Raw genomic sequence first — 16,417 nt, 5'->3', positions numbered from 1 at the left:
GCTTCGTCTGGTGCAAACAGCCTGATTGCTTTAATACTGCAAATCTTGTCACATGAGTGACACAGGGTTTCAATATAACCTGCTCATCTAATGTTTACATTCGTAATATTTATATTGTTTGCTAATTAGTAACAACCTTATGTGGAATTCTAAATCTGCGTCTCATTTCGGAGTCTGCTACTGTCCTCCCGACATCGCATTTTGGTATCGTATGCATGCTTTGAGAACTTTAATGACTGATTAAATGAAATATCCGGTTTTCCTGCTTCGAATGTTATCACTCAATTAAATGGGTGTTATCAGTGGTTATCAGCTGATAAATGCTCAGAAGGCTGTTATCATCATCCTCATGGTTAATCAGCTATACTAATAGAGAAGACTCCAAATCCAGATCTGTTTTTACATTACTGTGATGGTTGAGTTTAGGGTTGGGGTAGGGTAGACGTTAATAAAATAGAATTATTGGGAAATTTAATAAATAATATAAATAATTCTCGCTACCTTTGACCGCAGCTGTATGTGATCTATAGCTTATTAACCATGAGTATGGATGATAACAGCCTTCTGAGTCTACCAGTAGGTGCAGAAGGCCCCTACTGGCCCATATCTGTTAGCTGATAACCACTGTTACACATAATGCCCATTCAATTGAGTGATAACATTCGAATCGGCTGTCAAGCAGGGGTGCTGAAATATAATTGGCTTAAGTGGCAGTGGGCAGGTTAAGTGACCAAAACAAAGACACGTTCTGGCACAGAAAGCACATTTTCAAAGCAGAATATCTGACTTCAGCATTGTTTTTCAGATAAACAAGAATGTTCACTTAGCATGCTTCTTAAAAATCTGCAGACATATTATGGGATTTTTATGCTTTAGAAGAGTAAAAAACTTACACACATCACCTTTAATGTGGCAATGCATATGCATCACAAACAAATTACACCCATTTTTAAATGGCTGATTTTTTAAGATGATTTGTGAATGAGACAGAGTCGTTTGTGCATGCATGTGCGTATGTGTATATTTATGTGTGTAAGGAGCGTAGGTTTGCCCTGAGTCTGCTATCCCTAAACTGACATCCCAGAATCCACAGGACTTCCTCCTGAAACAGACGTGGCAGACAGGACTAATCACTGCTGTTTCTTTATTCTGACATAACCGTCATAGTCCATCCGAGGCAGCTATGAAGATATTATATGACCAAATGGCATATTAATAATAATATTTTATTTAGCAAGGATGTACTACATTTAACGTCAGTAGAAGTGTCTTGAAAAATATTTAGTAAAATATTATTTACGGCCATCATGGCAAAGATAAAATAAATCAGCTTCAACTTCTATACAGCTTAAAGTGACATTTAAAGGTTTAACTAGGTTAATTAGGTTAATTAGGCAGGATAGGGTAATTAGGCAAGTTATTGTATAATGGTGGTTTGTTCTATCGAAAAAAGAAATAGCTTAAAGGGGCTAATCATTTTGACCTTAAAATGGTGGTTACAAAATTAATAACCGCTTTTATTCTAGCCGAAATAAAACAAATTAAGACTTTCTTCAGAAGAAAAAATATTATTAGACATACTGTGAAAATTTCCTTGGTTTGTTAAACATCATTTGTGGAAAATGTAAAAAAATAAAACAAAATAAAGGAGGGGGGGGGGGGCGCTAATAATTCTGACTTCAACTATATATATATATATATATATATATATATATATATATATATATATATATATATATATATATATATATATATATATATATATATATATATATTTCATGTCATAAAATTTGTCTTTGTTTTCTATTTCTACTGTATACAGTAACCCAGTTTTGCAGTAGATGTCTTTAGTTGCTGCATCTTTCTTTGTTTCCCAGCAACTCTATTTTTGGCTTCAATAAAAGGCACAAATTTGCAGGTCTTGCATGAAGTAAGAAGTGTTGAAACATGTGTATTATATAAAAAGAGACCACATTCTATCCTGTAGTTCTTCACAATTTTTACCATGTAAAAATTATATATAATCATGTGTATTGTTATATGTAATCATATAAATGGCTTTGGAAGTCTTTATTATAGATAGTCATGTATTGCACACTCCTATTGTGCAGAGATAATCTCCAGCATGTCCTTTGCTCTTCAGTCCACCGTGGAGTAGAAAAGTGCATCATTGTGCTGTCTGCCTTTAGCAGAGTCTGCAGTGACTGGTGGCTGCAGTAGCACAGGATCTCTACAAGTCTTTTGAACTGTAACATCTGGAGAGTGACTAAATGTCTGGCTGGATTTCCCTGTGGAAATTCTGTCCCTGCTAAGCCTTGGAAGAGAACATTCCTTACCCGCAATCCCATGTGAAACCCTTTACTCCTCACTGAGTTCACTGATTTCTCTTGTAATGATTATGCGAAAGTTTTGTGTAGTGCTATGCCAATTAAACTCCACGTTTCATTAAACAAAATATTTTTAATAACTATTTTCTAAGACAACTTATTTTGTCTTTACCATGATGACAGTACATAATATTTTACAGGTTTTTTTGTAAGATATTAGTATTCAGGGTGGCGTGGTGGCGCAGTGGGTAGCCTTGTCACCTCACAGCAAGAAGATCGCTGGTTTGAGCCTCGGCTGGGTTAGTTGGCATTTCTGTGTGGAGTTTGCATGTTCTCCATATGCTTGCGTGGGTTTCCTCCGGATGCTCCGGTTTCCTATAGTCCCATAGGTGCTATAGGTGAATTGGGTAAGCTAAATTGTCTGTAGTGTATGTGTGTGAATGAGAGTGTATGGGTGTTTCCCAGTGATGGGTTGTAGCTGGAAGGGCATCCACTGCTTAAAACATATGCTGGATAAGTTGGCAGTTCATTCCGCTGTGGTGCCCCCGATGAATAAAATGACTAAGCCAAAAAGAAAATGAATTAATAAATTAGTATTCAGCTTAAAGTGCAATTTATAGGCTAAACTAGGTTAGTTAGGTTAACCATGCTAGTTAGGTTAATCAGGTAATCACATTATACATTTGCATATTTTATATATAACCTTTGAAAATGTTCTTAATGTAATCAATTAAATGTAATCAATTTAAAAAGACTGTTTAAATTAGTGCACAACAGGAAATAAAAAACTGCAACTGCGTTAATTGCGTACCTTTTTTTAACTCATTAAATATTTCTAATTAATCGCGTGCGTTAACGCGCTAATTTTGACAGCCCTAAAATAAACACTTTGCACACACATATTTTATGTAAATACAACCTTTATTTTGGCTTTTGATTAATGGTGATTAATGATTACTGTAAACTGTATAATTCTGAATAATGCTGTATAAGTGTTAGTGTTGTTTTTCCTGAGCTCAGCTGGGCATGGGAAATCTCTTCTCAGGAGTGTTTTGACTGAAAACAACCGAGAGTCGCTTTCGTATGTGCAATTAAGGAAATAACCCATTACTCATTCAGGCTTAAAAAATAGTATTTGCAGGATGAGCTGAATTTACATTTCTCTTCTAAGTGAGTTCACAGAGTCTCTTATTACTAAATTAGTGGGTGTGTGTTTGTGTGTGTCTTAGGAAGTCTGTCTAGACAGATCTGATCATATTTCCTGGTTAACTCTCACTGCTCTTTTACACAATCCGAACACAAACACTGAATCCTGAAGCAGTGCTGTTGACTCAAGACCCAGAAAATGAGCTGCAAGATTTTTCTGAGCATGGAATCCATATTAGAAAATGTAATTAACCATGTAAATGTTTGTAATTAGGATTGCAAAATAAAAAACTTAACTAAAAAGAGAGCAGACGGTGATCCGGACATACCTGGTTTAAGATAGACAAAACTATGCTAGGGCTCTATGAAATCAGTTCACCAAAATTTGTAATGACATTTATAGTAATAAAAGATAGACAGTTACATTTAGTAATTTAGAATATGTATATGACTTAATCTTAACGCTAAGCAAAAATGAATCATGATTAATTGCATCCAAAATAAAAGTCAAAGTCAGTTTTTGACATAATACAGTTGAAGTCAGAATTTTTAGCCCCCCTTTGAATTTTTTTTTCTTTTTAAAATATTTCCCAAATGATGTTTCACAGGGCAAGGAAATTTTCACAGTATGTCGGATAATATTTTTTCTTATGGAGAAAGTCTTTTTTGTTTTATTTCGGCTAGAATAAAACAGTTTATAATTTTTATTAAAATGCATTTAAGGTCAAAATTATTAGCCCCTTTATGCTTCTGTCTTCATCTGTATGTGTACTGTGAATAATTATTATGAATATAAAATACTAACATGCATGCATACTGTATATTTGAGAACTTTTATTATTATTATTAAGGTATAAAATGTGTTTATATGATACAAATTATCTATTAAATAAAAAAACAAAATAGTTTTGTATAATTTTGTCACATATACATAATAAATCTATAATACACAAATATATGTTATCTCAAAACATGTTTTGTGTCATGATTAAAAAGTATTTTTTGGGCTTTAGTTTCATTGTAGTCTATATGATGATTAGGTTAGGTGCACAGACCTACTTTGGATTTATTGTCCCAAAAATTCATAAATTCATTCACCTTCTGCATGATCAAATACATACTGTGTTAAATATTAATAAAATAAATAATGTTAAAATAATTCTGATGTTTTAGTTGTAATAGTTTTATATAAAGTGTTGTTTGTTGTTATTCATTAATATTTTGAATTACACTTTATTTTTATAGTTTAAAAAATTTGTATAGTTAAAAATTTACTTTTTAAAATTTTATTATTGTTTTTATGCGTTTTTTATATAACTTCGATTTATGTGTAATTTTTTATTTTAGTATTAGTAGCACATCAACTTTTTTATTTGATTTATTTTCTAATTCAGTTTAGTTAGTTACTTAGTACCAAATTAGTTATTTAGATTTGTGTCTGATATTTGTATTATATTTCAACTTAATTACATTTACAGAAAATAATTTGAATAGTTTAAGATTTAACAGTAATGACACTCGTAGCAAGGTAAATTATACCTTAAATAAATACATTTTCAAGGTAAATTATAAATTATAAACCATGCAAAAGTAAATTCAAATACTTTTTATTTTGAAATATAACATATGTTGAAATACAGCCAAGCACAAAATATTTATGTAACCACACCGGTCCTACACCACCCAACCTGCTCCGAGCTGGGATCGAACCAGCGACTTTCCACATGGGAGTCGGTTGTTCTAACAAGGAGGCTAAAGACCATGGCCTCTAGCGTCTGTCGCTAGAGCACCTTTAGAGGTCAGAGGAGTGAAGTTTACCTGCTCAGCACTTCAGTAACTGGCCTCTGCTACACTCACCCCACTAAACCTCACTATAATCTGGGTCACGGCACCAATGGAATCCCATCGGTCCTACACCACTAGCTGGGATCGAAATGGGAGTCGGTTGTTCTAACAAGGAGGCTAAAGACTACATTTATATGCAGTATTTTTTACATTTAAAAAATAGCCAAATAATATAGCACATATAGAAATAGCCCATATAGTTCATGGTAACATTGTTTAAAAAAATTTAAGGATAAAACAAGCATAATTTTGTGTTTGTATTTTGTGTCTATTTATTCCTGTCATGAACAACTATGGGTTTTTTTCTTTGTGTTTTCCTCTGTCCTCTTTCTAACAGTGCGTCAGTGCGAGGGAAGTCTGTGTCCCAGGGCTCCGGAGGTTATGACAGTGACAGTGTGGATCTCCATGCTCTGGAGGACTGTCCTGATGCCCAATACTACCATGTGCAGTGCAGACTCGGGGAAGGAGGAGGCGCAGGGTATGAAAGAGCGGCTGGCTCCCGGAGCTGGGGTCTCCGCAAACAGGCCATCCAGAACTGGCAGCGTCGACCGTACCGCAACAGCATGGAGGGAGAGGAGGGGGACGTGTCTGACGTGGGGTCCCGCACAACAGAGTCTGAGGCAGAGATGTGGGAGCAGGACAGGAGAGCAGACAGCAGTCAGCACGCGGGACACCGTGGAGGATACAGGCTGCCTACAGGTGCGTCACTGACCTCTGTGGGTACATGTTTGTCCTGTGGTTGAGTGTCAGAGTAATGCTTCATTAAATCGCTGAGATATACAATCAATAACACAGTATGAGTGCTGTCATCAAATCGAACAGGATTCATAGATTACATCATTATTGTAAACCCTAAAAAAACTTCATCCATCCATTTTAATCCATCATTTAATCGTCATTTAACTTAATGAAAGTACAGCAAAAATACAGAAAGTGGCTAATTACCATTTTAAGTTTAGCTTTCTTCATGTTATATAATATTTTCTCATGTTGCAAAATTAGAACTTTAATTTCTTTAAGTCTTTTCTTCTCCATGTAAACCAGACACCTCCCAACATCATAAGACAATAATATTAGGTTAGATTTAGGTCATGACATCAGGTGACCAAAATTCAATGTCTAGCCAGCATCTAAGGACAACGTTATTTTGACGTTCAATAACAATGTCAAATTATGTTGATATTTGGTTGATTTTAGGTTGTGTTGGAAAGTGACCAAAATCCAACGTCTGATAGATGTCACAGTGGTAACATCTACACTACGTCAATGTGTAACATGATTAGACACTGATATTTGGTTTATTTTAGGTTGATTTTAGGTTGGACATTGACATTGGGTTCTTACGTCAACCCGATTTTCATTTCCAAATAAATTCAAAGTCCCTATGATGTTGGGGTAATGTTCATATTGACGTTGGGGTACAACGTCAATATGACGTCATGTTGACGTCCTGTGCCTGCAGGGTTTCTTTTAAGCAGCTCATACTTTATCGAAATCATTGTGCAATTCTGAGTGTGCTCCACACAGGTTATTGGCCCTGACAAACCCACCTGTGGGACACACTCTCTCCTTTCCACATGCACCAGACACTTTCTTTTCAATTATTCACATCCGATGATTCAAAGTGCTTTTTTAATTCTCGCTAGTAAGTCACTTTGCATAAAAGCATCTGCTAAATGAGTAAATGTAAGATGTATATGTCACTAACTTTGCAATAAACTAACAAAAGAACATCTTTAAACTTTAGTCTTCATATATTCACTGTGTGTTGATTATTAATATGTATTTAATTACCCTATCAATTAGGTTAGCAGACCTGTTTTTTAAGTTAAAGGGATAGTTCACCCAAAAATGTCAATTGTTTTACCATTTATTTACTCAAGTGGTTTTAAAATTTCATGAACTTTTATTTTCTTCTGTTGAACACCAGTGCTTAATTTGTAAATTTGGGGGGGTTTGGGGTTGGTGTTGTCGCAGACGAAATTGAAGAGGGTTGGGGAGTCACGGAAGAAAGTGAAGAGATCAGATTTCAGAGGTTCTGGATCTGGATCCGGCACAAATTAAGCCCTGTTCAACACAAAACAAGATTTTCTGAAGAATGTTGGAAAAAGCAGCCACTGACATCCATAGTAGCAACAAAACATACCATGTAAGTCAATGGCTGATTTTCTCCAACATTATTCAGTATATTTTCTTTTGTCTTCAACAGACGAAAGAAAATAAACCAGGTTTGGAACTAGTGGAGGATAACTGATGACAATTTTCTAATTTTTAGATAAGCTATCCGATTAACTATCCCTACCACAGACTATTTTTCTGAATGTCAGCATGAACATGATTGCAAACTTATTATTGATTTTATACAACAATTCAACGATTGTAAATTTAGATGAGCAGATGTTTGTTTCTGTTTTCGCCAGTGGAAAAATTCTACACAAAGAAGAGCAAACCGTTTATGCATCTCTGACTAAAACTACAGTGTTTCATTCCTAAATGAATCATTTGAGTCATTCTTGCTTGTTTTCCAAATGATTCAGCCTTTATCAAGTGAATGATTCAGTGAATCACTCATTAAAATAGAAACATGCTGTCACCTGCTGGAGGTTTTAACGTCATGTTTCTATGACAGGCCTAAAGCTGAAATTGAAGAAATTAACACATACATATCAAGGTTTAATTGTAAATTTAAATTAAATGTATTTGTTTTTCTTATCTTTTTTACAGTACACTAGTGTTGTTGCAATATTGTTTAATATTTAAATAATAGTCAACATAATTACTACTATATTTAATCATTAAATTGGTCAAAACCAGTGGCCTATGACAGCTCAAGTAGAGAGGGGGAGAAAGAACAAGACAAAAACAATCAAAATAGGGTTTACTTAAAAGGATTTATTTTTACTAAAAGTATACTAGTAAATTTCACAAATAAATGTACAGAAAATAACTGATCGGATTAAGTCTGAAAATTTTAAATGGTGGTACTAAATGTGGTAAATAGCACATGTACAATATATTTTTTTTATTAACTTAAAAAGGATTACTGTAAAACTTTTTTATTATTTAAGATTTAGTTTATTATTAATAATAGTAATATTCAGTTAATTAAATGATTTCTCCATTCGGATATACTGCTTTGAGTTTTATTTTGCATGTACAGCAATATGAGTCACAGAAAAACTAAATATCCCGGTGTCAGGGTTTTTTTCTAGTATGGTGTAGCTGTCATTTGTCTGAAGTAAATGTCATTTTGTGCTTGTCAATCATTCACATAAGAATCTGGGGCAGAAACAGTCAATCTTCTATTCTTGCAAATGTCAGTGTGCTGAATGTACATCAGCGAGTGAAGAGTTTGCCAGTCGGCGTTTGGCCAGGTCAGAGGAGCAGGAGTCTGGCGGATGGAAATGAGGTCAGATAAATGAACTGGCATCGGGCGCACAGGCCAGGGATCAGTGGATAGAGTGTGTCACAGCACCATGAGCAATGAACACACTTTTCCACATACTGACGCCAGAGCGACAAACTATGCGCTACTGTGCAGAGTGTGACTAGGCCATTATATATCTTGAACGCATTACAGATTATTTACATTTTGGCTGATTGTCAACTCTCTTTTCTCCAGATAAATAAACCACCATTTCAAACATTTTTAAAATGAATAAGGCCATATGTGCATGGTTTGAACTCATTGTAAAACCCTATATCTTGATTATATGTGCTTCATGCCAACAATATCAGCACTAGCCTGAAAATGATGTTGGCATAAAATCCAGAGGAGAGTTTAAAGGATATAATCTAAAAATAGTGCATTTAGAGTTTAAATCCAGCTATTTGGAAAAATACAATTTTGTTTATTTACCCGTTTTATTATGTAAGTTATTGGTTTGAAAAAGATTGGTAACACATTTCTAATACTGATTTACTTTAAGGTATTTTCTATGTATTTAATATTATAGTATTTTTGTGTAATCAACAATAGTTCATGCAAAATGTGATTTGCACATTTAAACCTGTGTAATAATTTCACAAAAGAGCCATTTTTTTCTGAAACTTTAAGTTCCATCTGCAACCACTGATAAAAAATTAATATTCTAGTATTTCAGCACAGAGTTTAAAACTTAAATACAAATTTGAAGGTTAAAGTTTACATGTATTTTTATTAAAATATTATTTTATAAAATACTTTTTACTCATTTGAATGAGATTTGAATTTATTATTATTAGTTGTAGTAGTATATAATTTTTATTCCACATATTTTATTCCACAAAAAAAAAAAAAAAAAGTTTTACGCTTTTTTTATTGTGATATTTAATATTATTAATATATTTCTTAATACAATTCACTTTTTCGACCCCACTAATAGTTTGATTTTGGGTCATTTTATATCGGTTAGAGAAGCTGTTTGTAGGCTTTTGATCATCTCTAATTTTTATCCCAACATTTCTACCACTGACATTTGTATTTCAGTGTATTCATACGTGTCCTGCTCATGCACAGTCGAAGGCTTAAGCAGCACCATTAGATCTCTGTGATTTTTGAGAGTCTGTTTGAGTCACAACTTTTGTTGGATTTCGCTTGATTGATCTGAAGTGTTTTCTAAATGTGAGCGAATCTGCCAGCACCCGTTTCTTCAGTCTCTGTCTCATTAGATCTCCAGCAGATTGTGCAGATTGTGTGTGTGTGTGTGCGTGCGTGCGTGCGTGCGTGTGTGTGTGTGTGCGTGCGTGCGGGTGTGTGTGCGCGCGCGCTGTGTGTGTGTGTGTGTGTGTGTGTGACTCAAGAGATTTGGGTCTGTCAGGCTGGAACTGTGAGATAGAAATGTCTTGCTGATTGCTTGATTTGGAGGATCTTCAGAACCTGTGGGAGGCAGTGAGAAAGGGGAAAGGAAAATTATAACTCTCCTTATTTTTGACTCTGGCGCCACATCATGGGCATCCGTGGTAATGCAGAATGTGGCCAGTAAAAGTGGCGGTTCTCAAGCAGGAGTCCACTAGGGGGGCTCAGTAAATTTACAACATTAAGACGGCATAAAACTGCGTTCTGTTTTAATAAAAAAAAAAAAATTTTTTTTGAATTTAAGTTACATTGCATCTAATGCCAACTAACTACATGCCAACTAATTTTCATTAGATTATAAGTAGACTGTTAGATTGGGGTTAGGGTCAGTGTAAGTTTACATGTACTTGCAAAGTTTCTTATAGTCAGTTGAATGTCTGTTGAAGGAGCATTCATTCTCTTTTCGCCACAGAGGAAATGAACTCAGTCTAGCGGAATGAACTGCCAACTTATCCAGCACATGTTTTACGCAGGATGCCCTTCCAGCTGCAACCCATCTCTGGGAAACACCCATACACAGTCATTCACACTCACACACTACAGACAATTTAGCCTACCCAATTCACCTGTACCGCATGTCTTTGGTCTGTGGGGGAGAACATGCAAACTCCACACTCGAACCAGCGACCTTCTTGCTGTGAGGCGACAGCACTACCAACTGCGCCACTGCGTCGCCTATTTTGAAGGAGCATATCAACAGATATTAAGCAAAAAGTCTATTAATACTTAAATGAACCATTAAAATAAAGTGTTATCCATTATTATATTAAAATATTACAGTTATACCACAGAGGACTCCAATAATTTCTAAAGAGGTTTACCTTACCTTTGTTTGAGCATATAACTTTCAACGCTCCCTGTACATGTCACTATCATCACTTATATCTTCAGTAGTGGCATGCCCTAAACATTGAACAGTTTTATTAACATTTAAAACTTGACAAATAAAAATCTGGAAAAATCATATCTCTATGTTTTTTGGTTCTACACGTCATGTAAACACTCTGTTTTGAATTATATTGCACATCTTATCCCATAATCTGCACAAATATTAAGCAGCTGCTGAAAACCAGAGCTAAAGAGAACCAAATCATCAGCATGCATGTAATGATTGAACAGTTGTGTTCAAATGATGTGATTCTTCTTGACATCATGCTTAATGTTTTTCATTTACACAGGGAAAGTGAATGTTGACCACTGCCGCTAATTTTTCTTCACCTCATGTTGTTCCTTTCTCCAGGTCGCTCTGAAGGAGGGTACAAGGGGTCCCGTCATGAGAAAAGCCCATCTAAAGGCAGCGAGGTGATCAGTCCAGAGGTGCTGAAGATGCGTGCCGCTCTTTTCTGTATCTTCACCTACCTGGACACAAAGACGCTCCTGCGGGCAGCCGAGGTGTGCAGAGACTGGAGGTCTGTAGCTCGACACCCGGCCGTCTGGACCAGAGTCCTTCTGGAGAACGCCCGCATCTGCTCCAAGGTTTTGCACCATTATCACTCACAATACACTCTACATACACACTCAAACCAGTCATAGCTGATTAAGAATGACAACATGACAGCATTGAATTTGTTTTAGACTGTTGAATGTAGTTTTTAGAAAAATACTACTTTTGAATTCATAGTATTATCAATAAAATGGTTTTAGAGATTTTATGTTAACCAATCAATAATTTTTATATTATTTTTTAAATCTAATCAACAGATAATTAACATCTAGAAAATAAAAGGGTCAGTTTTCTTATGCAATATATTTTTTAGCTCATCACTGGGGATAGAATAAATATTCAGATTAAATTATATTATTCAGAATAAATATTTTTGTTCATTTATTTACATATATTATGCTGGGATAACAATGGAAAGTTATTTGTCCAAAAGCATTTAAATCCTGGTTTATAGTCATTTTGTGTGCTAGTTTGCTTGACTGCGCGTGGCGAATGTGACATCATTGCGTTGTTTGCAGAGGTTCGATTTGGGTGCGCGCGACATGATTTCGGCTGGCGGAGGGTTCAAAATTTTTTGAGACACAAGTGAACAGTTCGTGTGGCGCAGCGTTTCATTTGAGTTGAATTGATTTTGTATGAAATTATCTTCTGTCTGAGAATGATCTGTCCATGCGTGATCATAGGAATAAACCAATGACCAATAATTATTGGCTAGAAATTGCAACAGATGTGGGAAAGGAAGAAAGTTTTTGTTTGGAAAAACCAGAGGGAAAAGTTTATTAAAGCCAAAAGAGGCCATGGCAAAAGTGGAAACCCAGGTACACAATTACAGAAATTTATAGGTTTACCATTTATAGGTTTAACACTGATGTAATTATTTCAATTTTGAATTTAAAGCTATTTAATAGTTACAAAACTATAATTAAGGAGCAAATCATTTCCTTGAAAACTGGAAAAGAATATTTGAACCTATCAGTTTACTGGTGTCCTGTTTTTCTGGGCTTTATTGGTGATAATGGTCAGGAATGTTGGACCATCATTGCCTTTTTACCATATCAGTAGAGGACAGAAACTATCCAGACAGTAATGTGTGAATTTTGCGGTGATCTACATCTAAAAAAGCATCTGTATTTTTAGTATGTGTACATTTTTGCTCTCATTCTTGCCATTATATATATATATATATATATATATATATATATATATATATATATATATATATATATATATATATATATATATATATATATATATATATATATATTTGTAGAGAAACTCATGTTCTGTTGTCATTAACATTTTAATAAATTTTTATAGGTAGAAATGTTCGAGATATGAACAAAGGCAAGTGATGCATCAAAGTTTGATTTTAAAAAAATCTTGAATAGTTCTGAAAATCTTTATAATCATTAAAATAATGTATTAAAATAATAAAAATGATTGGCTTAAAATCTTAAACTATATTAATGATATGATGTAGTTTCGGAAACTTCCTACTTCTCTGATTATCTGTCTGATTTTACGGTGGGTTTGTCTTGACTGACCTCTGTAGATTCAAGAATATACTGTATCAATAACGAACGCGTCATGTATAAAAACCTCATTCGTTTCGTGAGGTACGTGCGCAGTCAACGGAGGTTTAAATCGAAAGTATAAATCAGGCTTTAAACGTTTATTTATGTGCTTTTTGCTTTTTTATAAAACTACAACAAAATACAGAGGAGAAGAAAAAAACAACAATAAAAATCACCCAATTCAATACACTACAATAATAATACATATAAAATACAATACATAAAAAAACACTAACCTATGACAGAACAACCGAACACAGAGGGACAAATGCACATGAAAGCAAAATATAATTTAGCTGGTTAGGTAATGCATAAATAAAAGCAATTATAAAGTAACATTGTTCTTGTATCACCAGAAAAATGCATTATCCTGACTACAGTTTTATTGTCAAATAATAGTTTGGGCACATTATTAAGAATATTATATTATATCAATCTTAATTACTATGTTACTGACAGGGGTCATTGGTTAGCTTGCTTTTCTTCCAATGCATTAAGGTGTTCTAATATCTTTCCCCATGTTTTATCAAATATCTGCAATTTGTCATTATTGAAATATCTCAACCTCTCCAAAGCAAGCATGTTTACGATATCTCTACCCCACATACCAAATTTACTGATAGATTCAGTTTTCCACATTCTCAAAATCACCCTTTTGGCAATTACCATACCAACATGGCTTGTCTTTCATATTTATTAAACATCTCTAAGTTACTAAATATCACAACAACAGCTATAAGTGGACATGGCTCAATATTTTTTTGGAGGGCTTTAGAAAAACTTTCAAATATATTTTCCCAATATCCTTGTAATTTAGGACACAACCATATCAAGTGGGTTAGGGTTCCTTCTGCTGCTTTACACCTATTACAGAGTGGAGATACCTGAGGAAAAATCTTATGTAGTTTCTCCTTAGATAAGTATAACCTATGCAGGGTTTTAAATTGTCTTACGTTAACTGAGCATGCATGTATATACTCAAGGCCTTCTTCCCAACTCTCTGAATCTATCTCTAACCCTAATTCATTCTCCCAGGCTTTCTTAGCTTTGATTTCATCCACAACTTCCTGTCTTAACAAGATGCTAAAGAAATATGACACAGCTCCTCGATGTATAGGATTAAACCTGTTAATTTCTTCAAGCACATTGTGTTGCTTTATAACATTAAAATTTGGTATCGGTTTTTTCACAAAATCTCTAATCTGTGGGTATCTGAAAAACTCAGAGATAATGATATTGAATGCTAGTTTTAATTGCTCAAATGAGGCAAATGTCCCATCTTTATATAAATCCTTTATTTTTAAAATACCATTCTTGTATAAATCAGGCAGATCTGAATGAGATGTATGACTGTGTCATACGGTAAATGATCTGCTAGCTATGTGTGCTGAGCATCCTGAAAAACACTGAACTCTTGTTTCTCTCTCTGTGTGTTTAGTTTTTATGCACTCTGTCTCAGTGGTGCACACAGACACATTCCCTCATCCTCCAGAACCTCAAACCTCGACAGAGGGGCAAGAAAGAGACGAAAGAGGAGTATCTGAAGAGCACACGGTAACACCGTCTCCCTCTGCGCCTGGGGTTTACTGTTTACGCACCTGTTTTATCAGCTTCTGCAGTTTTCCCTGATCCGCTCATCACTCTTTCACACCAAACAGACACACACTCGCTCGCACACACAGTCTGACACCTGTGAAGTGTCTGTTCAGAGATCCATCGTGAGGAAACAGAGCGAGCCGCCTGTTAATTGCTCTGCTAAATCACCTTAACCACAGTGTCAGTCCTCAAGAATCAGTTTTTCAGGGGGGTTTCTGTTTTTCAGACTACAATATGTGCATTTGGTGCATCTAAAGAGGTCATATGGATCTATTTTAAAAGGTAGCTGTTTTGTTTATTTAGTGTACGAGAATTTATAAGAATGATTTAATATAAAGAAAGAAATATACAGTTGAAGTCAGAATTATAAGCCCCCCTTTGATTTTTTTTTTTCTTTTTTAAATATTTCCCAAATGATGTTTAACATAATTTTCACAGTATGTCTGATAATATTTTTTCTTCTGGAGAAAGTTTTATTTGTTTTATTTCGGCTAGAATAAAAGCAGTTTTAAAAATTTTTAAAACCATTTTAAGGTCAAAATTATTAGCCCCTTTAAGCAAATTTTTTTTGATAGTCTACAGAACAAACCATTGTTATACAATTACTTGCCTAATTACCCTAACCTGCCTAGTTAACCTAATTAACCTAGTTAAGCCTTAAAATGTCACTTTAAGCTGTATAGAAGTGTTTTGAAAAGACACTGTTCTAGTAAAAGATTATTTACTGTCATCATGGCAAAGATAAAATAAATCAGTTATTAGAAATGAGTTATTAAAACTATTATGTTTAAAAATGTGCTGAAAAAAATATTCTCTCCGTTAAACAGAAATTGGGGAAAAAAATAAACAGGGGGGCTAATGATTTTGACTTCAACTGTATATATTTTCATAAGATCAGTGGTTTCAGTTGGGTTGGCCAGGAGACCCACATTTTTCTATGGTAATTAAAGTGTTACAGTAGTTCTAATATGGTCATTAAAAGGTCTTTTTTAAATGTTAAATAATACTATTCAATATTGACTTTTCATAAAGAGCTTATTCACAGCAGTCAAATGATGCCACATGAGTTACTAAAATCAGAACTGTCTCGTCATCATAGTTCCAACCTATTATAAATTGAGGCTTTTGTTGACTTTAAGTGAGTGATCGCACTTTAATAAAACAACAATTGTGATATTGTCATAAACAGTTCATATCGCACATCCCTAATCAAAACTGAAAGTGATTTTTAATGTTAAAATATTCAATTAAATATTGATATTTCATAAAGAGCTTATTCATGCATTCATTCAGTTTCCTTCGGCTAGTCTCTATTTCAGAGGTCGCCACAGTGGAATGAACCGCCAACTATTTCAGCATATGTTTTACGCAGCGTATGCCCTACCAGTCACAACACAACACTGGGAAACACCCATACACTCTTGCATTCACACACATACACTACGGCCAATTTATCTTATTCAATTCACCTGTACCGCATGTCTTTGGACTGGAAACTGTAGCACCCGGAGAAAGTCCATGCAAACACGGAGAGAACATGCAAACTCCACACAGAAATGCCAATTCACCCAGCTGGGGCTCGAACCAGCAACCTTCTTGCTGTGAGGTGATCGTGCTACCCACTGCGCCCCCGTAGCTTATCCATAGT

The 16,417-nt window shown here is 34.7% G+C and overlaps 1 protein-coding gene across 1 annotated transcript in view; it reads left to right on the top strand.

Moving 5' to 3' along the window:
• fbxo41 (F-box protein 41) overlaps positions 1-16,417 on the top strand; it is an 80,863-nt gene that overhangs the window by 53,368 nt on the left and 11,078 nt on the right. The window contains exons 5-7 of the mRNA XM_056456776.1: positions 5,656-6,017; positions 11,396-11,631; positions 14,612-14,727. Of these exons, the coding sequence (XP_056312751.1) occupies positions 5,656-6,017; positions 11,396-11,631; positions 14,612-14,727 (714 nt within the window). The remainder of the gene's footprint in view (positions 1-5,655; positions 6,018-11,395; positions 11,632-14,611; positions 14,728-16,417) is intronic.

The sequence above is a fragment of the Danio aesculapii genome, chromosome 1 (assembly GCF_903798145.1).
Source record: "Danio aesculapii chromosome 1, fDanAes4.1, whole genome shotgun sequence".
NCBI lineage: Eukaryota > Metazoa > Chordata > Actinopteri > Cypriniformes > Danionidae > Danio > Danio aesculapii.
This window is presented reverse-complemented; position numbering and strand designations above follow the sequence as displayed.